The sequence below is a fragment of the Electrophorus electricus genome, chromosome 12 (genome assembly GCF_041902795.1).
Source record: "Electrophorus electricus isolate QZ-2024a chromosome 12, ASM4190279v1, whole genome shotgun sequence".
Taxonomy (NCBI): Eukaryota; Metazoa; Chordata; class Actinopteri; order Gymnotiformes; family Gymnotidae; genus Electrophorus; species Electrophorus electricus.
In genome coordinates, this window is record NC_137508.1 from 16,371,469 (window position 1) to 16,393,768 (window position 22,300).

Consider the following 22,300-nt stretch of genomic DNA (forward strand, 5'->3'; position numbering starts at 1 on the left):
GTCTACCAAAAGGATATCTCTCACCATGCTGGGCAAAGTTCTTCTGCTGTTCCTCCTTTAGTTGGCTTTGCTGCTCCTTCACGCAGACCAGGTTCTGGTTGCTTGCTGTGCTCAGTGCAAGCATCCTCTTTGAAAGGCTGTCCAAGCATTCCCTTTCCCTATATAAAGACTTCATCTCTGCCTTCACCTCTTCTGCACTGCTGAAGTCATTCCCTCCTCCAGCAAGAATAAATGACATCCAATTAGATAGAGAAGACTAATGTGGCATATTACACAAATGCCACAGACAGATACATGAGACAGTAGCGAAGTACTTGGGTGTACCTGAAATGGTTGCTAGCTTGGCCTCATGCTGGTCTAGCAATTGGGTCTCATTCTCACAAACTTTTGACTGTAGACTATCACTTAACCTCTGGCTCTTCACCATCTGGGCAAGAAAGAGAAAATGCAACACATCAATAATTGCTCTCAAAATAATAAATGGGCTGTATCTTAAAGAAATGTATTTAATTTTAATGGGAAGACATATTAGGTCTGTAGTCATAGGGTCCAGCGTATCACTCGATCACTTTAACAACAGAACCTTTAGAAATGCTCAATGGATATGGTGTATTCCAATTTTTTATCATTCAAAAAGACAACATAAAGCACAATTGACACTTCAATCCAATCCAATCCAGGTACCACTTAACACGCAGCACTAATCCAATCCAGGCCTCCTCAGTCACACGTTCATTATCTCCCACTGACTGTATTATAGTGCTGTGTTATAAATGCTTCTTCACATATAAATGTTATAAATAAACTTCAGAACCAGCAACATTTTCTTATTGCTTGGTATGTTAATGTGCTTTTGTTGTTGCTTATGATTCAAAAGTGAAATCCATACAAAATGTCAGAAGAGTTTTTACCAGCATGATACATTTTACTAACTTGAAACTTGACTGAGGGGTCAGCACTTCCAGATTCAAGTGCTTTTTAACTGTTTTTTTCTCAAGATGTTTCTCTTTCAGGTCAGTTTGCTTGTGATGTTTCCCAATTTCTAGATTTTTCTAGAATTTTCTCTATCTTCAAAGCTCAGGAAACAAACATTTATTTGAAGTTTCAAGATGTTCTTGAGATCTAAGATCACACCATGCTTAACATCTAACAGCACAGTTAGAATTTAATCATGTACTCTTAATCCTATATTTGTTAGCAGATGATAATTCTTGTAGATGGTGTGTTGCTAAATTTGGTGTTTATACTTTTAGCATATCTAAAAGTGTATTAAATTAAATAACCACAGAATAATAACCACAGAAAATGTGAGAATCAGGCAGGCTGTATGGATGATAATGACATTGCTGAAGGTGGTTTACACTGCATTTTCACTCTGAGGCTCAAATGCTCAAACTTCAACTACAGCTATGACTCTCTACATTAGCACAAGAAAATTCATCTTATCACACACAAGCACATACATACACACTTTGAGGGAGAAAGCCTAAGGCACTGATAGCTAAAACTTTCCATAGCTTTTGCACAAGGGAAGCAGCTCACATTGCTGCCAAATCCCATGGGAAGTCCCACCTGCCAGAAGTGTTGACTATGAGACATGATGACCTGCGAAATATATGGAGAAAACACAGCAGCACTCCAGACACCACCATCAAGTTTCACACTGGAATGCATTTATATCAATTAAAAAAACATGAATGAGTATGCCAAGAATATAGACTCACCAGCCACTTTACAAGAAACACCCATCTTGTTTTCACACTCACTGGCCACTATTACATTCACCAATTTTATAAGCTCATTTTAAAGGAATTCCATTAGATTGTGACCCATCTGCAGAATGTACAGTATAGTACTGCAGAATGTACAGTATATTATTTGGGTGGCAGACTAATAACTAATGCAGTAATAACACAGCCATGGTAATGAAATGGTTGTGGATGCTTGAGATCGTACAAGTTTATCAGACACAGGAGTGTTCCTGGGATTTTTATATATTAAAAATATCCAGTCAATAGCAGAAACTGAAAATTGATGATGGTCTAGATGATGACAAACACAAACTGTGCATCATAACACATGGGTTTGAGACCTTAACTGCACATCCACGAAGTGTTTCTAATAAGAAGCTAGTGAACATATGTACATACAACACTCCAATATCTATACTATTTGTCACCTATTACTCTCAATTAGACAAATAAAGGCAGACTATTGTATTGCTTTCTTGTATTAAAGAGCATAATATTAAAATAGAAATGTATGAGCTAAATGAAATAAAAAAGCCATGATCCAAAATGTGTCATTAATGTCATTGTCATGATAAAATAATAATGTCATGCTGTCATTAAGTGGTAAAAAATTAACAGGCTTAAAAAATAGAAATAAAAGAGTTTCTGAAAGCAAAGCATTACATGACTACATCTAATACCCTCAAAGTTTTTTTGTCAATTTATTAACAAATTTCTAATTTCTGCACTAGAAACTAGTCACTCCTCACTGTGCATATATATATATATATATATATATATATATATATATATATATATATATATATATATATATATATATATATATATATATATATATATATAATTCGTACACCTATATGTGAATTCTGATACATATCGAAAACTGGCTTTTGTTAGAACCAGTAAAGATGTTAAAGATGCAAGTACATCTTTCCAATTATCCTGGATCAATCTAAAAGTACCATGAATCTGTCGCTGGCCCAATTGTAAAGTTATGAATAAGTTGACTAAAGCTAATTACAAAATGGCTTAATTATAATATTATATTGTTTATAATAGCTATTTTTCATATTTCTCCCTGAGTGATGTAACTATCTATGGGTGTGTGAGACAGTGAGACAGTTTATAAGGTCAAAATATTTTTTTTTTCATACAATAAGTCTTTCGTGTCCAAATGTGTCTATTGGAAAATCAACATAATTACATGTCTGAAATGAACCATTTTTCCCATGCCATAAAATAACAGTAATTGTAGAGATTAATTTATGAAATATATCCATTGGAAGGTAAGCAGTGGCACTTTGATAGAATTGGCTTAGTTTAATTTATAATGTAAAATGAATATCTGCATTAAACAAATGATAAAAACTGCTCTAGATTGCATCGTAACGCATCAAATCACAATGTTTTGTTACGTATTAAAAAATGCATCATCCCTGAATTGTATTGTTGGCTGAGATAAACACTGCACAAGAGAAGTGAAACTGTGATGATGGCTTACTTTGGATGCTGCCTCTTTATTGGATAAACCCAGGTCTTGCTTCTGCTCCTGAAGACTTTAGAATTAAAGGATAAAAGTAAACGAATGTGTCAGGCAAGTAAATAGAATAGATTTACATGTTATAATAGGCCCATAACACATGGACTTTTCTGGGAAATGCCAACAGTATTTAACTCTACCAATTCAGAAAGCTAATCTTTGTGCCTTTCATGGTAGTTAATGGTTTTAAATCCAAGGGTCTCATTAAACCATCATTAGAAAGGCAGTTTTAAAATGATGCTTTATTTTGTCACCAGTGAATTTTAAGTAGAATGGGTCCTTGTAGTGTGTTTTTTTTAAATACATTTGTATCAGATACTGAATGCTGTGGAAAGGGCACCACTTGCTGGTTAAAAATGGAACAATAGCCATTTTGCCAAATAGATGTGAACCAGTAGCACTCTCCATCTGATTTAACTGTTTTTGATCGATGATGTTCAAGAGAAGGTAAAAATTAGTTATTATAGTCATGGCCAAAGGTTTTGAGACTGACACAAATTTTTGTTTTCACAAAGTTTACTGCCTCAGTCATTTTTAGATCAATTTGTCAGATGTTTATATGATATAGTGAAGTACAATTATAAGCATTTCATAATTAAAAAAAAACCTTTTTATTGACAAATACATGCAGTTTAAGCAAAGACTCAGTATTTACAGTGTTGACCCGTCTTGCTCTTGGAAGATGTTTTGATACCATTTCTTATTCATTAGGCAAACCTTTGAGGTAGTAAACTTTGTGAAAACAAAAGTTTGTGTAAGTCTCAAAACCTTTGGTCATGACTATAGATTAAATTACACTGAGATATAAGGTAAATCTTACATTGCAATACATTACTTACAATTTCTTACATGGGAATTGGAAAATCTATGAAACTTATGTGCAGAGATTTGATTATTCATTTTCAGATTGTAAGACACCATATGAGCACTCAAAAACAAAACATTTGACTACCTGTCAAATATAATCTACTTGTCAAAGCTAATCAGTGGGACCCCTAGTGGAATTCATTTGCAGGAGCAGTGAGAAAATTGACCAAGTAATCTGAAACACTGCTGGGCCAATATGCACAATGGAAAACTATAAAAAATGCAATTGATTGCACAAACATAGGACTTTAAATGAGTGGGCCTAAAATGATTAAAATTGTTTATTTACCACATTACCTGGTAATAGACTGAGATGGAGATAGAGAGATCTGGTCACGGTGCTGAGACGTGATCAAGTCCTCTAATACTCGACCAATCAGGTGCAACTGAGTTGGGCTGTAGCTTCTCAGCACTCGCTCCTCGACTTCCTTCTCCAGCCTAAGGTCATCCTGGTTTAGCTGCTCCCCCAGAGCCAGCCTCTGTTTCTGCAGTTCTCCTAACATGTGCTGCAGCTCCATCATCTGCTTCTGTGGCAAACGCAGCAGACCACAGCAAACAAGACCAAATTAAATATATAGGCAAGATACACATGCCTATATAAATGGACGAGAAATAACACAGACATTGATTACATTTCATTAATTACATTTAGACACATTTATTGCAGTTTAAAGACACTTTTAGACACACCTGAATCTGCTCTTTCTCCTGTATCAGCTGCTCTCGTGACTGCTGTGTTCCCAGAGCACTCATAAGCATGTGACAATCTGTAGATTCCTTATTTTGCCTGTTTGGATAAGGTGGACTTTAATATTGTCTCACAAATGAATATTTAATATATAACTAGTGTACAGAAGCAATATTTGTGTGGCATGTTTATTGGTCAGATGAAAGTCAAAGTTTTTTATTTATCATATGCACAGCATGTCAGAGACTTTCTAGACTGAAATGCTTGTAGTGATGCTCAGGGTAAATTAATGGCAGAATTGATTGCAGGGTCAAAGCCCCAAATGGAGTCCTTCATCATGTTTTCAAGTCTGGTGTGAAGCACAGTGAAACCACCTACCATGGGAGGTTGCTGGTGGCATTGTGAATTTTTGGTGGTGGTGAAAAACTAGTAACTGTACTATGCTGCTCTAATAGCATGAACTGAACATATAACTGCAAGAATAGCATACCTTGCAAGTGTTACATTGAATAGCAGTATCAACAAGTTGTGAACATGATTGTAAAAAAAAGATTGGTGATTAAACTAAGCGTTATGATTATATATGATTACTAGTGTGTGAAGATTAGTGGTGACTGGATTAATTGAGTGAATGGTATGTATATGTGAAGTCTAGTTTAATGCACAAAACACATAGGTCAAATTAAACTGAACTAGGCATTGACCATTTTTGCTGATGTTCAAGTAAGTGAGGCTCAGATTTGCAGTTACTGTTACTTTGCAACATTTTAAATATAAGACAATATAAGACAATAGATGGCTTACTGCATCTATTGTGAAATGTGGACAACTTCTGTTTCTCTTGCTGCTACTGGGATGTGCCCATGAACCAGTTTATTTGACGAACTTTCTACAGTTTCTTTAACATCTTACAGCCTGTACTGAGTACATTAATATATGCTGTATTAATTGGATTGATTCAAACCACCTAGACTAAGTGGAGGGCTTCATCAATATGTTGTGAACACATATGTGAATTTTAGTAATGATTTAATGAATTCATATGAAATTGTTGTGGTGTAATTAGGAATGAATCTGCCTGATTACAAGGATATAAAGATTAGTTAGAATTGGACTAAGTGAGTGAAATGCTATATGTATACAAAGTTTAGAATGAACATTGTGCATTTTTCTGACATTTTTGGTATCTGGAGGTCAGATTTGTGTAGATTTTAAAAAAACAGTTTGTCCCTTTGCCACATTTTAAAGACAAGTCGTAGCGTTTCAAATAGTAATACTTGAACTTTGCATCTAATATGAAAAGTTGGTGACTTTCTGAGTTTTTGGTGAAGGTAATAAAATTAAGAACTGTACTGTGCTACTATAATATATTTCATTTTCATATGACTACAAGAGGTGCATGCATTGTATCTCCTGTTAATGTATGGCACTGGATTCCAGTAACATTTAATGAGATTGACTCAGACTTCTGGAAGGCTTCAACAAGTTGCTGTTAACACAGTTTGGTGGTGACTGATCTAAACATTGTTTTTTTCCTAATGTGGTATAAATAACATGCGAGATTTCTGGCAGAAACAGACATGTTATGTGAATGTTGTCAATCTTTAAGTGTGTGGCATTGTTACATAATTTTTGTTCTTCTATTCTAAACAAAACAAGAGTTAACAAAACAGTACATTAGTTTAGCTTTGTTTTCACCTGAAAGACCACTGTAACAGGCCAGAGGCTGATTTGCACTTTATAGGCCTTCTCAGGTTGAGATACTATAACTATGCACCAAGTTTTGCATTATTAATGTTTTGCTCACAATAAGGTGGAGATTGATGGAGATTGTTGTCGCTGCCCCACTCTTACAGTGTTTTGATCTCCTCTCATCTCTGCTATTATTGAGGCATACAATGCAAACTTGACGTAAACTTGAAGATTATGTTCGAACTATATGTTGCAATGCAGTCATGTGTGTTTAAAGAGGGAAATAAGCACACATTCTGGGGTGCATCTGTGTTCAGGGTGCTTTTTCCTATCTTCACCACCTGGGGACTACTCGTCAGAAAGGTAATTTAGGTCTATTTCTTTGATTTTCCAGTTGAGCTTGGCGTGTTTATGGTGTTGAATGCTGAGCTGAAATTAATGAACACCTTTCTCACATGTTTTTCCAGTAAAGATGTGAAAGAATACATTGCAGTGTCAATGAAATAGAATGCTGTGTGTTTGTTGATCTGTCTGAGAAGTAAGCAAATTGGGGAGAGTCCCAGGTGGCAGGTGAAGATGAACATTTGAATAACTACTCCAGACATTGCAGAATGGTTGATAGTGCAACAGGTCAGTAGTCATTCAGTGTGGTGATTTATGGTTTCTTATGCGATGGGAAAATTGAAGCAACTATAGATTTCTGGGAGACTTAGGGAAAAGTTGAATACGTTGGAAAATACCTTTGCTAATTGGAGAGCACAAGCTCTAAGAAGCAGGAGCCTTATTTGTGCTTTGAAACATCTTATTACATCAGGATTGGATATGGACAGTGAGGGATTGTCTTGAGCCACAGGTAGTCACATACCATGATGGATATTGTCTGACTCAAATCTAGCATAGTAAGTCCTTCTCTCATCAGGTAATGAGGGAGAAACTGCTATACTTTCTATCATTGTAGTCTGTAATAGAGTGCAGATTCCACATGTGAAATTATTGAAAATTGCTGCACAATTATTTATTTTTTTTAAGTAGATGATTTTGACCTGATCTGCTTACAGGCATTTCACTGCAAGAATGAATGTTAGTTTACCTCTGAGAGCTTAGTCTAGTTAGTTCACTGAGCCAGGGGAAACATAACACAGACACAATAGAACAGGACATGGTGTTGTTTGGAGATGTTTTCTCTAACATTCCAATGTAAGTGTAGGCCCTCCTGACTTCCTTCCTGTTTGAATGCTATTTCTATATACACCACACTGGTCTTCACTGTGGTAACCCACTACAAACAAATGTAATGCAGATTTGATGTAGGATGTATTTTTATTTGTATCTGTTTGTGAGAAAAGTTAAGTTCAAAGGTATAAGAGATCCAGTTTTAGAGGAAATATTTACACTTTAGACCTGTTTGACTGTTCTCTACTTTAGCCAAAAGGGTATTAGGTATGTATATTTTCTCACAGACCTGCATTCTGAGTTAGTCCTTTGGAGGGCATTATGAATTGTCATCCTAAGCCGCTCTAGAAAGAATGTAACGTTGGGATGTTGGGAGGGCAAGCCAAGCTTTAGAAAGTCATCTTCAACATCTTCCTTCAGCTCCTCCAGCATCGAACCAAAGTGCACAGCTGAAAATGCATACATAGTTGAAACAGTCAACAGTTAAAACAGTTTTGTTTTGTGTGCAGTATTTTTTAAAATATATTAAACAGAAAAAACTGATGATAGCCATTCTACACTAATATTTCAGCTTCATCCAGCATTCCATTAGGAATGGAATTATGCTGGTATCCAGTCCACATATTCCACAGAGACACAATATACTTTGGCCAATAAATGTCTAAATGTCACATTAGGTCATCTACTTGAAACACTTTTTGAGAAAAGGGGTGTATCATCACATGATACCAAGTTGTAATGTTAAGGTGTCCAGTCTAACTTTTCTAGTGGTCGCACTGGTTCTAACTTTGTCAGTTGGTCATGTCTGCACATGTTGGACATGTTGCATTAAATAACTTGAATAATATCCTGTAATTAACTAAAAGAAAAATAGCAAGCAATTGTTAAATATCTCATCCTGAAGGACTGAATATGGAAGCTATGGTTAAGATGCTTCATATAAGGTCAGTTAGTTAGCCTGCTAACTAGATATTTTGCCAGCTCAGTTACTAAGATATTATTTGTGATGAAGAAATGAGTTCCAGAATGTAGTTGATGGAAATGAATGCATGCGTTTACTGACTATAGATAATTATAGATCACTAATATTTAAGAGAACACATTCTTTTTTTTTTTTGTTGTGTTTGCATTAAGAGAGATGCTGTACAGGGTTTGGGTGGAGATACTTTCCCACCTAGGGGCACATGCCCCCCTCCCCCTTCCTGGGAAAAGATGGAGTTGTCCTCCCAGTATAATCACTGTAAACAGAACTATATAATTTTAAATAATATATAGTAATATGCATTGAATGAACTTGTGCCAATTATAGATGCTAAAAATTCATTTTTAGGTTTTGAAGGATTGTATTCCCCTCTTCTTATGATTTGGTCTACTGCTTACCATCAGTCCTCTGTATGTCTGAAAGATTGTCAGAACTGGCTAATTACCACGTGATGCATAATGTTAAGTGTTGTATGAGGCACACCAACTAGCAAGGTTTTTGAAAAGAAAGATAACTCTGAATCTGAGCTTCATTATACAGTGGTATCTTAGCAGCAAAGGTAGAGGCCAGCAGCAAGACAAAGAAAAGTACGATGACACTTATTGTTGTGAGGTTTCTGTCATGCTGCAAGACAAGTCAGATGACCGTGGATTTGACGACAACTGTTTATCTGTTTATTGTTTAACTGTTTATTGATACAGTCTAGGCAAACAAATCCAAAAGGGCAAATCCAATCCAAAGTTGAATGGTAGGCATGGGCAATATAACAGGAGCAAACAGGAATATCCAAGACAAGGCAAAAATGCAAGGTAGAACAAAACACAAGCAATGGTCACAAAACAAAAATAACACTTTGTATACACTAGAACTAGTTGGCAATAGTATGCAATAAGTAAGAGAGTACAAAGTGTATTAATAGGCTATGCATATGAGTATCAGGTGCAGGTACTTAATATTCCAGGGATGAGGATCTCCTCGGAGGAATCTGGGGTGTGTAGTTCATGGGGGATCTGACGGGCTGCATGACTGTACCCCCTACTCAAAGACTGGCCAGTCACAGTACAAGGATGCCCAACTTGTGTACTCCACATTGCGAGCTGGAGCGTGAACCACTGGAACCTCACCAAGAGCTGACTTGGCCATGCCCAGGGTGTGGCTATGCCAGAAGTTGTCAAAAATGCCAGAAGTTGGTACCCAACTTTGCTCCTCTGGTCCAAACCCCTCCCAGTCCACCAGATACTGGAGAACAACCTCACATCTCCTTGAATCCAGCAGTTGCCACAACACACACACACACATCTGAGCCCGTTAAGTTCATGGGCACTGGTGGTGTGTCATCCAGGAGGACAGTTCAAAGGACCTGAAATTACAGGCTTTAGCAGAGACCGATGGAATGACCTTTAAAACGGGGAGGTCCAGCTTGTATGTCACATCATACAATCTTTTAAGTACCTTGAATAGACCTTTGTATTTTGGTCTTAATTGAAGAACTCCTTCTATGAGCTACTCCCAGACCTTTTCGCTCCTCTGCATCCAGTCATCCACTTCAGGAACATCTGAGAGGCTGACAGTCCATAGGTGGCTGACATCTTAGAAGGAATCAAATCTGTGGCAGAACTGATCAGTGAGTTTTGGGCCATCTATACCCTAAATAAAAAAGAGGACCAGTCCATAGGATTGTTGAAACAAAATATGCATTAGATTGTGCATGGTACCCAAAGGTTAAGCAAATGGACATACCTATACGTTTAAAAAAGGCTGACCCAACATATTAAGTGAATTGGGGCCCTCTATCAGAAAGGATGTCTTCTGGGATCCCATAATAATGTAATATATTGTTGAACAACGCCTCGGACGTTTGGAAGGCTCTAGGTATGGTCGTGAAAGGGACAAACTTGACTCCATTGGAGAACTGACCAGTGATTGTAAGAATAACAGTATACTCCTCAGGAGGTAGACCCATGAAGTCTATGGTGATGTGATACCATCGGTGTTCCTTTACTGGTAAGGGCATCAGTTTACTTGCTGGCAGGGTCTTGGGTGTTTTACACTGTGAACAGGAGGAACAAGAAGAAGCGAACCGGTGTACCTCCTGGGTTACTGATTCCCAACCATACCAATTTGTGATGAGCTGCCTGGTACGCAATTCCTCAGTACATAACTTCCAGTGGTAGTTTGTTCATTTGGGAGGTATATGTAGACTCATCGTCCTGGAAAACACGACATAAAGCATCAGCTTTAGCATTGAGTGTTCCTGGACAGTAGTTTTGAGGACCAGGAAGATATGTTTCACATGTGCAGTGTAGTCAGGTGACTAAATCAATATGTCATCTATGTTAGCTATTACCGTAGGTCCTATAGTGAGGCCAAAAAGCATAGTACCCTCTAGTGGTCATGAATGCCATCTTCAACTCATCCTCTTCTCTAATACACATTAGTTTATAGGCACTCCTTAAGTTGAGTTTAGTAAACAGCTTGGCTCTTCCAATGCAGCTGCGATTAAGGGTAGAGGATATATGTACTTCTTACATATCTGACTGAGCCCCCTATAATCTATGCAGGGATGGAGCCTGCCATCCTTCTTCACAAAGAAGAATCCTGAAGCCACAGGAGAGGTGTAGGGTTGGATGAAGCCCTGGGCTAATGCCTTTGATGTAAGATTCCACAGTGGGTAAATATGTGCTTTAGGCATTGGTGCTTCCACTATGAGATCAATGGAAAAATCACATCAGTGGTGAGGTGGCAGGTGCATGGCTCTTTGTTCGCTGAACACTTCTCTCAGGTCCTTGTATTCAGGTGGAATACAGGTCTATGTTGAGCAGTTCAGGCTTTTCACAGTAGTGAAGTGGATTGCTATGGTGGGGAACTGCAAACAATGTTGGTGACAGAAGGGAGACCAGGTTAACAACTCCTTATTGTGCCAAGAGATGCAGGGATCATGCTTCTCTAACCATGGAAGACCTAAAATGATGGAGAACTCTAAGGAATCTAAAACCAGGAAAGTGGTGGTTTCATGATGGAGTGCACTGGTATGTAGTTTGATGGGATTGGTTCTCTGGTATATAGAACCCCCTCCCACAGGATCCCCATCCAGGGCAAAAATTGTAAGAGGTTGATGGAGTGTTTCAAGGGGAATCTGTAGATCTTTGGCTAATGTACAGCACATCAAATTTCCCTCGGCTCCAGAGTCAGAGACAATGATAATTGACAGACAAAAAATGAAACAGACAAAGATCATCGACAGTGTAGAATAACCGGAATCAGGAATGACTTGGTTATCAAACGCCTTGGGGGGAGACTCACCACCTTAGCATGTGAGGTAGTCTCCAAACACTGTTCTGACGTTAGTGCCTTGTTTCTGCATGGGACAGCTGGGCATTCTCTAATCATGTGTCCAGCCACTCTGCAGTCCATGCAACGTCCCTCTCGGCATCATCTTTTGTTTCTCTTCTGGGGTAAGAGTCACATTGCATAGGTTCAGCATTGTTGACTTCATACTGTATGGGATGGCGAAGCATATTGCGAAGTTTACGTGTCCTATTGCGTTCCCATAGCATATTATCCAGTTGGATAGACAGTGCTATAATCTGGTCCAAGAGCCCCTCATCTTTCCAGGCTAATTCCATGACTATCTCCTCATTAAACTCCATTATAGAAAGTCGTGATAAGTGATAAGGCATTATGTGAAAACTGTTCCATACCAAAAGTAGCCCATTTAAGAGCTTTGCCTATATATTGCCTCTATATGCCTGACATTTGGTATGAAACTGTTAATCCAAGCAGTGGTTCTGAGCAAACTTACAAGGTATTTAACAACAAATCATCCATCAATAACCAGCAAGGGTACAGAGTATTTTATTCATTAGAAAAGTCAAAACACTAAACAAGAACAAGTCATGATGAATTGTTGCAAAAGTGTCAGACATGGCACTGGAGGCTAGCTATCTAGTGGCTGAGATACTAGCTAAAGCTAAGGTTGGAGACTGAGTACCCAATAGTTTCAAGAGCTATTTAGCTAGCATAGCTATCTTATGTGCATTATCAGTGATGCAGTGGCCTGCTAAGTAAAAGAGAACCTAGCTAGCTAAAGGATTTAGCTGTAAATTGAAGCAAAGAATGCCTGAATAAGAAATGTTGTGAGATTAATTTGGCTTTCATAAAGTCTAGTGACCAACTTTTGTAGTTTTACAAACTTGGAGACCTGTACTAATGTCAGAAAAGTTAACTGAACTCACTTCTTTACTGATGCACGCAAGGAATTTGCTAGTGGGCAAGTGGGAAAACCTGCGAAATCTGTTAGCATTCATCATTACTGTGTGGCATATTGGGAACTTGTTTAACTGAAATGTTCCTTTTGTTTGACATTCCAGAAATGGCAGCACATCAGGAATTCTAATGTAAATAGTATTTAGATTTAACTATATTTAGGGCCATATTAAATTCACAAGAAAAATTGGTTAATTCCATGCTTCAAGTTTCTTAAAAAAATGGCAGATTTAATGGATTTTAGAAGGCAAATGCTACTATAACACTTCATCACATAGGACCACAACTTAGCCTTCCATACCAAGTGGTAAGCACTGAACATAAGGAGGTATTTAGGCTTCTTTCTCTCTCACTGAGGTGAAAATACTTTGCCTTTTGATATGGCTCTCTTCTGTCACAGAATTTTTTTATGACGTAGCTACTAAGCAGTTTAAAGGCCATGTAAGGCCCATGGCAATTTTCTTTAAACTGTATTAAATCATTAAGAAATAACTAACATCATCAAACCAGACATGTCACATTTCATACTGTTGTAAAGTCATATTTTAACTTCTACAAATTTAAGGTGAATTATTAGAATTAATAGAAGGTCATGTATTAATGGCAGTGCTGCCAGATGATTTTTGTTTGAAACTGGCATGGAAAATATACTTTGCCAGGTAGACAAAATTTGGGAAAGTTTGTAATAATTTTTGCAGTTTGTGCATATAAATCACAAGGATCACATTGGAGTTTGTGATTAGTTTAGATACTTTGTGATTAGTACAATTTCTGTGAATATTCTGAGCTCTTGCCCAGGGTAACAGACATTTTACTAGACATTATATTTACATTAAAATTAGGTAACTGATTAGCCAGATTGGCTGGCTAGCTACATATCCTTTGTTGTCTAGCTAACCTTGAAACCTTTATAATCTTGAAAATACGCCTCAATATGGGGCATGCATTCCTGCTTGCCATGAGCTGCTGTATTAATTTTTCTGCTGCTTGTAGTTTATAGCTACATAGCTAGCTAGACATTTTTTATTCGAATATAATTCATATCGGACCATGTTTTACTTTCATATTAATAATGCATACCATGAGAGCGCACCGATTTCACACACATATGTGAGCCTTAATGAAAAGGATATATTGTGAGCTACTATTCATAAATGCCATTTGAGTCCCATGCCATAAAATGTGCCTGTTCTCTCTTCATTATGTCGGTGTACTGTCCAGTTTTCTACTTTACTGAAGTAAAGTTGTGGCCCTCAGTGAGCATCTTTAGAGATTTCACTCAGTGATCATCCTTAGGGATTTCACCAACCATCCCACACTGGACAAGTTGTGGCAAAACGTACAAAATGTAAAAATCATTTTAAAATGTAACAGAAGGAACATTGATGAATATAATGGAGTATAAGTACATTTTTGACTTCGCAAATTTACTAGAGTAAGAGTATTAAAGTAGCCTCTTTTAAAACCACTCTTAAAAGTAAATTTTGTTAAAAAAGTTACTTAAGTAAATGGAACGTAGTAAATGTAGTGCATTACTACCCACCTCTGCTGTTTACTCAAATATATGGCACATTCTATCAGTCTTTCCAATGTTTCCCTATTTTTCCTTCACCTTTTTGTTGTGGGGCTCCATTTCCCTGTGCACTTGTTCACTGTGCTGTAGACCAACTCAGGTTGCTTTTAAGTGCTTGTAAGTGTCGGGCCGTGCTTTGTTGTTTTGCTGCTGCCTGTGTGGAAACCCAGTGTGGCTCCAAATATTCATCCAATTCCCAGCAATACAATTTGCAGTGCTGCTCAGAGGCTGTGAGCCAAGGGTAATGCTCATAGTCACTGAGATAGCCTTGGAGCCCTGATGGCTCACCACTGGAAATTACCATTCAAAACATTTTGACTTGTGATATCTATTCAGTAATAACCTGTAGAGTGCACATTGAAATATTATTAACTACGTGCCAACTGTGAATTGGGTGGCAGACACAGCACTTACTGAACTGTGAAATTGGGACAACTCTTGCTTCAGATTTTAATGTGCTTTAGTTTTTCCTCTAAGACGATCCTCTGACTGATTAAGATGAGCTCAGAGTTTACTTACTTTTGCCTTAGATTCTGTTATATTCAAAGCTTCTTGTCTGAACTGGTTTGCTGTTATATGTAATTACTTGCTACAGGTGTAGTTTTGGCTTGGCCCTAGGTGTGAATTGGGGGGCAGACAACATTTACTGAACTGATAAATTAGGATGACTAACATCAGATTTTAATATGCTTTGGTTTTTCTATTGGACAACTCCGCCATTGCCGGTTCCCAAGCGCCGGATGTGAAAGGAGGAGGGTTAGGCGCCGGGGCAGCAACCAGGCCCTGTAAAAACTTCTACCGCTACGGAAACAACAAGTGAATATTCTAAACGATCCCATCAGCAAAGAGGACCTGGCTCTAACTTGATGACGGTGCTGGAGCAAATCCGCGAGGGTGTCCAACGCCCAATGCAGACCGGAACCTTCAATGCAAAAATGATTTCCAAATTAGGCACCTGGAACGTTAGAACTCTCTGTGAAGGTGGGAAACTCGCCCAGCTTCTACATGAATTTGACAATTACAATCTTGACATATTGGGCGTCTCCGAAATGCGTTGGACTGGATCGGGAAAGATCGTAAGTGATGGCAAGTCATTCCTGTATTCAGGACATGAGGAGCACCATATTCATGGTGTCGGATTGGTGCTTAGTAAAAAGGCATCATGTGCACTGCTTGAATGGAAACCTGTCAACGATAGCATCATCATGGCACGATTTCAATCAAGACACGCTAAAACTTCCATCATCCAAGTATACGTTCCAACCGAAGACTCCGATGACGATCAGAAGGATACGTTCTACGGACTGCTACAAGACACCATTGATGAAATCCCGACCCATAACGTTAAACTTCTTATCGGTGATTTCAATGCGCAAATTACCGACAACCGTCATGGCTTAGAAAACATCATTGGTCCACACAGTTCGGGGCGACAGACCAACGATAATGGTGAACGACTTCTATCCTTTAGCAATATGAACAATTTTTGCATTGGTAACACATACTTCCGACACAAACATCCATAAGAAAACCTGGCGATTGCCGGATGGAGCCACATAGAATGAAATTGACTATCTGTATCTCTCGGCGATGGCGTTCAGCACTGTTGGACGTCAGAGCCTATCGCGGAGCGTATGTTGGATCAGACCATTATCTCGTACGATCCTCAATTCGGTTACGGCTCAAACGGAGGGAACAAAAGCAACGCCAACGTCCTTATGCTGTGGAGAAGCTGAAAGAACCTGCCGCGGTCAAACAATACCAACTGGAGTTGAGAAATCGGTTCGAGCTACTCCAAGATGCAGGCGACATCAACGAATACTGGATGGCATTCAAACAAGCAGTCATAGAAACGGTAAAGGAAACTGTGGGTCGCTGATGCGGGACACAGAAAGAATGTTGGATACGGGACCCAACTTGGAGCCTGATTGACGAAAGGAAAAATCGCAAAATGCCGACGCGAACAGACAAAAGCTGACCCTGACAAGGAAACCACAGCAGAGCAATATTGGCAACTGGATAGGGCAGTCAAACGAAGCTGCAAATCTGACAAGGCGGCATGGTTGGAATGCAAAGGAGCCGAAGCACGAGGCGGCTAGCAAGAATGACAATAAGACGCTGTACCGCATTGTACGAGAGTTGACTGGGGCATGGAGCAACTCAAGTGCACCCATCAAAAACAAGGACGGGGTGTTTCTGCTCACCAGAGAAGAACAAGACGCGTGCTGGATAGAACACTTCAAGGAAACCTTGAACCAGCCCACCCCTGCCAACACCTATGACTTTGGCGCCACATCGCCACCTCCAGACCTGGTAGTTAATCTTGATCTAATCACTATCGAGGAAACTAAGGTGGCTATTTGAACACTCAAAGCCAACAAAGCACCCGGCCTAAACGAGATAGCACCGGAAATGCTAAAGCACGGTGGAGACGCAATTGCAAACACCCTCACAGTGCTGTTCAACAAGTGCTGGCAAGATCAGAGCATCCCAAGTGACTGGAGGAAAGGAGTAATCGTTAAACTCCCCAAGAAAGGCAATACCGCTGACTGCAACAATTGGCGGGGCATTACACTCCTCTCGGTTCCTGGGAAAGTCTTCTGCAGCGTTCTATTACGGCGCCTACAACAAGCAGTGGACGAAATTCTCCAGGAAGAGCAAGCCGGATTCAGAGCGGCCTGATCATGCAGTGAGCAGATTTACACGCTTCGTAATATCATTGAACAGTGCATCGAATTCCAGCGCCCCCTGCTCATCAACTTTATCGACTTCAAAAAGGCTTTTGATAGCGTCCACAGGGGCTCCTTGTGGAAAATCTTACGAGCCTATGGCATTCCACAACAGTTTGTCAACGTCTTCCAGAACCTATATATCAGCTCTAGCTGCTGCGTCAGGACAGACGATGGCTACACAGACTTCTTCAACATCGAAACCGGAGTCAAGCAAGGATGTATCCTGTCGCCAATTCTCTTTTTGCTCACAGTCGACTACGTCATGAAAAAGGTGATGAGCCCAGTGATTGGAATCCTTTGGACAAATGGATCTCATATCACTGATCTCGATTTCGCAGATGACATTGCCTTGCTAGCGAATACAAAACCGGCTCTGCAATCCATGACAACATGCCTTGAGGGCGAAGCGGAAAAGGTTGGCTTGCGCATTAACACAGACAAAACCAAGGTCATGCGGGTGAATCGTCAAACCAAGGTGCAGATAACTATTGGGCAGCAAACCGTGGAGGACATCGACGAGTTCACATATCTCGGCAGCATAGTATCCAATAATGACGGTGGCTCAGAAGCGGACGTTCGATGTAGGATCGGAAAGGCGGCGGGTGTGTTCCAGCGTCTATGCTGCATCTGGTGCTCAACAACAATCAATACAGGAATCAAAATGCGTCTGTACTCCACGATCGACATCCCAACCGCCATTTACGCCAGTGAAACCTGGAGAAACACAAAGAGGATCGCCCAGAAACTAAACGTTTTCCATCAACGGTGCCTCCGCCGAATATTGGGTCTCTCATATAAGGACAGAATTACCAATGAGGAAGTTCTTCAATGGAGTGGATTGCGGAAGCTGGAAGAAATCGTCACCGAACGCAGAATGCGCCTCGCTGGTCATCTCCTACATCTTCCAGACAAACGCATCTCAAAGGCAGCTGTACACTGGACACCGACAGGAGGAAAGTGAAAGCAAGGTCGACCCAAAACCACCTGGAGATCAACCTTCATCGCCGACCTAAAAACTATTGACATACGCTCATTGGACGAAGCCAGAGATGCTGCAGCTGATAGGACCCGTTGGAGAGCGCTTGTTGCCCAATGCACCAAGGAGTGTGGGAGGAACTAAAGTAAAAAAAAAAAAGAAAAAAAAAGTTTCTATTGGACTATCCTCTGTTTGGTTAAGGTAGGCTCTGAATTTACTTACTTTGTGTTAGATTGTGTTAAAATTCAAGGCTTTTTGGCTGAACCCAGTTGCTGTCACATTCTGTGCTCCATCACTCCTTCTTCCCTTACTTCTATTATTTTAGAAACTTGCAATTATGATTGAGTACAAGTTGAGCAATTGAGGGTTAAGGGTCTTGCTCAGAGACCCAACAGTGACAACTTGGCAGTGGTGGGGCCTGAACCAGCAACCTTCCAATTACAAGTCAAGAAATTACCACTCTCCAGAATAATACTTAATTAAACTGAAATGCATGTGGGATAGCTGAAGTTTTGGAAAGGTTTCAGTTAAAATCTGAATATTTCAAAACAAAAAACAAAATGATCAACAGCAGTGATTTATCATCACACACTGGATGTCCTCATGCTGTGAATCAAAGAAAGGGGTAAATTCCCTCCCCCCCTTCCCCCCCCTCCCCAGACCTCACCATTGAAGCTAACTCATAACTGAACAAATGTTAATATCACTTACAAAATATATACTGTATCAAAATAATCCTAATACTAGAGTCAGTATTTAATTCATAAACATTGGCCAGTGGGCGATGATCTCCAAGTTACAGCAGCTACAAATCACAATGCCTTATGTAACCATAACATTTGTACACTACTTCAGTCTCACAAGTACCACACCTGGTACTATAATATTTCAAAAACTAAAGCTGCCTGAACTTTAAGGTTACAATCAAGTGATTGTGCATCTGTCTAATAGCCTCAAAGGATAAGCAAAGATTAGGAAATAAAACACAGCTGTTATCATTTCCAGCATTACTGCTACAGATATCAAACAGTCAACAAAGCTTTAAACTGGTTAATTTGGTATCTGATTTCTATGTCCAACATCTTATGCTGTTCTCAACTTAGCTTTCAAACCAGCTCAAGTAAAATGTCTACAAAAGATAATGAAATTGTGCTTAAGATTTTATATTACATACATCCAGAAATCTCACCTGTTTTATAATCATCATCCAAAGCAGACTTCTGTTGAAGCATCTGAATTTTTAACATCATTAATTCAATCTAGAAAGAAAATGATATTCCAATGATGACTTAACCTCCACGCTTTTTTCCAATCTTTCAGGAAGAGTCTCTATAATCAGTGCTGAGCACTGTAAATAAGGCTATTACTAACCTTGGACTTGATGCCATTTTCATGAAGGCAATTTTGCAGGCCTTCCTCATACTTCTTCAGCATGTCATTCCAGTTCTGGTCCAAAAAGGATGTGGTACTCCCATAACCAGAGGTCACTGATGAGGCAGAGGTAGAATCTGAATAGTTCACTGAGAATGAGGAGGTGACCTCTGTGTCCAAGTACTCCAAGTCTGAGTCTGGCATGTTGTCTTGGAAGTCAGATGTTACAGACAAATAAACATGCCTGTCGCCACTGTGACTAGGCACATTCTGTCCTACCCCAGGAATCTCACCATTCAAAAAGCTCTTCTGCGACTTGTCTGATTGACCAGAAACAGTAACAGAAAAAGGCAATTGTCCTACTGATAGAATGTCTTTTCCATATGCATGAACAGGCATTGAATCATGCAATGATGGTTCTGTATTTGCAACTAGAAAAGGACATTTATTCATGTGTGCATCCAAAATGATATTCATGTTCAGTGACTGCTGAATGAAGCTAAAGCTGGAGTTGAAAGTATAACCTGGTTGAATACTCTTCGAATAGTCTACAGCACTGGGAGATCTTTGCTTATAGCTAGGTTTTGTCTGACCGTCACCACCCTGGAGAAGACTATAGATATTCTGGTATGCAAGTTCCGGACCATCTCCCTCAGAGCATTCTTCATGTTGATCTTGATTGCTGGATAATATAAAAGTTTTATCTTCAGCAATCTGACCAGTGAAAGGACAGGACACCTGAGCTCCAGATTGTATGTGGAGATCTCTGAGATCCCTGCCAGTCAAGCCCATAGCACAGTCCACCTTTGCCCTCATATACCCCAGCCTCCTGATTGTCCTTCTATATACCCCAGCCTCCTGATTGTCTACCTCTGTTGCCATGACACATCCACCTGTTGAAGAGAAAATAATAGAACTTAATTACAACAACAAATTTCATCTTAACTGGTGGTAGAAGAAAGGAGATTGTTCTTGAGATTACTTTGCTACTCACTTGCATTATATCTGATTGCTTGATTTGCTTGCTCTTAACCAAACTTTCTCCAAAAATAATTAATAAGAGCAAGTGATAGTTACTGTGTTACAAATCCTGTGTTACTGTATCTCACTCTTCTAATCCTCCCATTTTAAAAACTGCCTTATCCACCTATCATAAACTACAAAGTCATGTAATTAGTTTAGCAGTGGCATTTCATTAATTTAAGGGTCCTAGAACCCCCCCCCCCCACCCCCACCACCAAGTCTTGGTTCCTCTCAAGGTTTCTTCCTCAAGCTCTGAGTTTTTCCTTGCCACCGTCACCTTTGGCTTGCTCACTGGGGGCTTAGATTTGAATATGTGTAAAGCTGCTTTGTGACAATAGCTGTTGTAAAAAGCACTATATAAATAAAGTGCATTTATATAAATATAGAGCATTTACATGCCAATAAATCCTTCAAAGGAGTTCTTATCCATTCAAAACACCTGTAATTATGAAATTCTACAAGTGACATATCATGAACCCTGACAGGTAAACTGACAACCACCCACCTTGTAAAAGCACCTTAATGTGATATCATTTAAGATGTCTTATCATTTCACTCTCACCATATGTGTGATTTACTGCACAATCCATCTGGCAGTTTCCTGCTTCCACAGCAGTTAGTGTTAAAATCTTATAATGCATGGCTTGTTGTGAATTCACCCTTCTGTAGCTGCCTGTCAAACTATTCTCTGGATTACTAAAGAATATTGTGTCTCCCTGTCTTATTAAAAGCATGGCCATGGTAACCAGTGCTGCTGTAACTTGAAACAGTGTTTCATTATTAGCTGCGCTATAGGAAATGATAAAGAATTTTTAAGGGTCAGCGTCAGCACCACCAAATGTCCCTAGTACTAGTACTGGTTAAAAAAGTTGAGATCCCAAAAAATAAAAATAAATAATGGAGGCTCTGATAGTCATGTTTCACAAGCAGAATATGTTTCCTTTGTGAATTTACCTTTCTTTTGTAAATATTCCTAGCATTATGTCTGAATGTTCTATACATTAATAGAAGTGTTTTAGACCTGAAAGTCTACATTTACTTCTATTGTAAATTTGGCACGTTAAAACTCATGGAGATAAGTCCAATAGTCATTGAGCCAAATACACACATTGTTGAAATCATCAAAATATTATTTAAATACTGTTGTGAGACACTCTAGGAGGAAAAGCAATACAGATGTATAATGCTGCATTTCTACACGGCAAAAAACCTCAGTGTAGTTCCTGCAAATTCTTCCATGGCACTTTCTCTAAAGATCAAAACACACTTCCTCTCACAATGCAAACACAAATCATCTAAAACTTCACACTGCATGATGATTATTCAAAATGGTAGGTTAGTTATAAAATGAATATGGACTAGGGAGTTTTAAACCTAGAGCAAAGGAATAGATTATCTGGAAAATCTAACATAAGAACTAAAATTGAATTTTGCATATTGTGTGATGCATATTGTTCTCTGTCCTTCCTGTGATTTACAAACATATATTCATAGAGCTGTAATTAAAAAATACAGGCTTGCATAAAACTAATATTTAATATCAAATATTATACATATCTACATATCTCCAATTTGTATTAAATGTCATCCATTTTCATTCTGGACATCTTTCCAGCAGACATCTGTTCTCTAATCTAAAACACCTAATCCAGACCTTAAAATCTAA

General features: G+C 39.0%; 1 protein-coding gene across 8 annotated transcripts in view; it reads right to left on the reverse strand.

Moving 5' to 3' along the window:
* Nucleotides 1-22,300, reverse strand: part of disc1 (DISC1 scaffold protein) — a 38,215-nt gene that overhangs the window by 14,919 nt on the left and 996 nt on the right. For 5 of the 8 annotated variants that reach the window (XM_027027132.3, XM_081724467.1, XM_027027142.3 and 2 more), the window contains exons 2-10: nucleotides 19,612-20,504; nucleotides 19,430-19,499; nucleotides 8,001-8,160; nucleotides 4,849-4,945; nucleotides 4,456-4,685; nucleotides 3,253-3,307; nucleotides 1,543-1,605; nucleotides 325-427; nucleotides 25-216 (exon numbers count right to left, since the gene is read on the reverse strand). In XM_027027132.3, the coding sequence (XP_026882933.3) occupies nucleotides 25-216; nucleotides 325-427; nucleotides 1,543-1,605; nucleotides 3,253-3,307; nucleotides 4,456-4,685; nucleotides 4,849-4,945; nucleotides 8,001-8,160; nucleotides 19,430-19,499; nucleotides 19,612-20,504 (1,863 nt within the window). The remainder of the gene's footprint in view (nucleotides 1-24; nucleotides 217-324; nucleotides 428-1,542; nucleotides 1,606-3,252; nucleotides 3,308-4,455; nucleotides 4,686-4,848; nucleotides 4,946-8,000; nucleotides 8,161-19,429; nucleotides 19,500-19,611; nucleotides 20,505-22,300) is intronic. The other 3 variants (XM_081724465.1, XM_081724464.1, XM_081724466.1) reach the window with 3 other exon arrangements.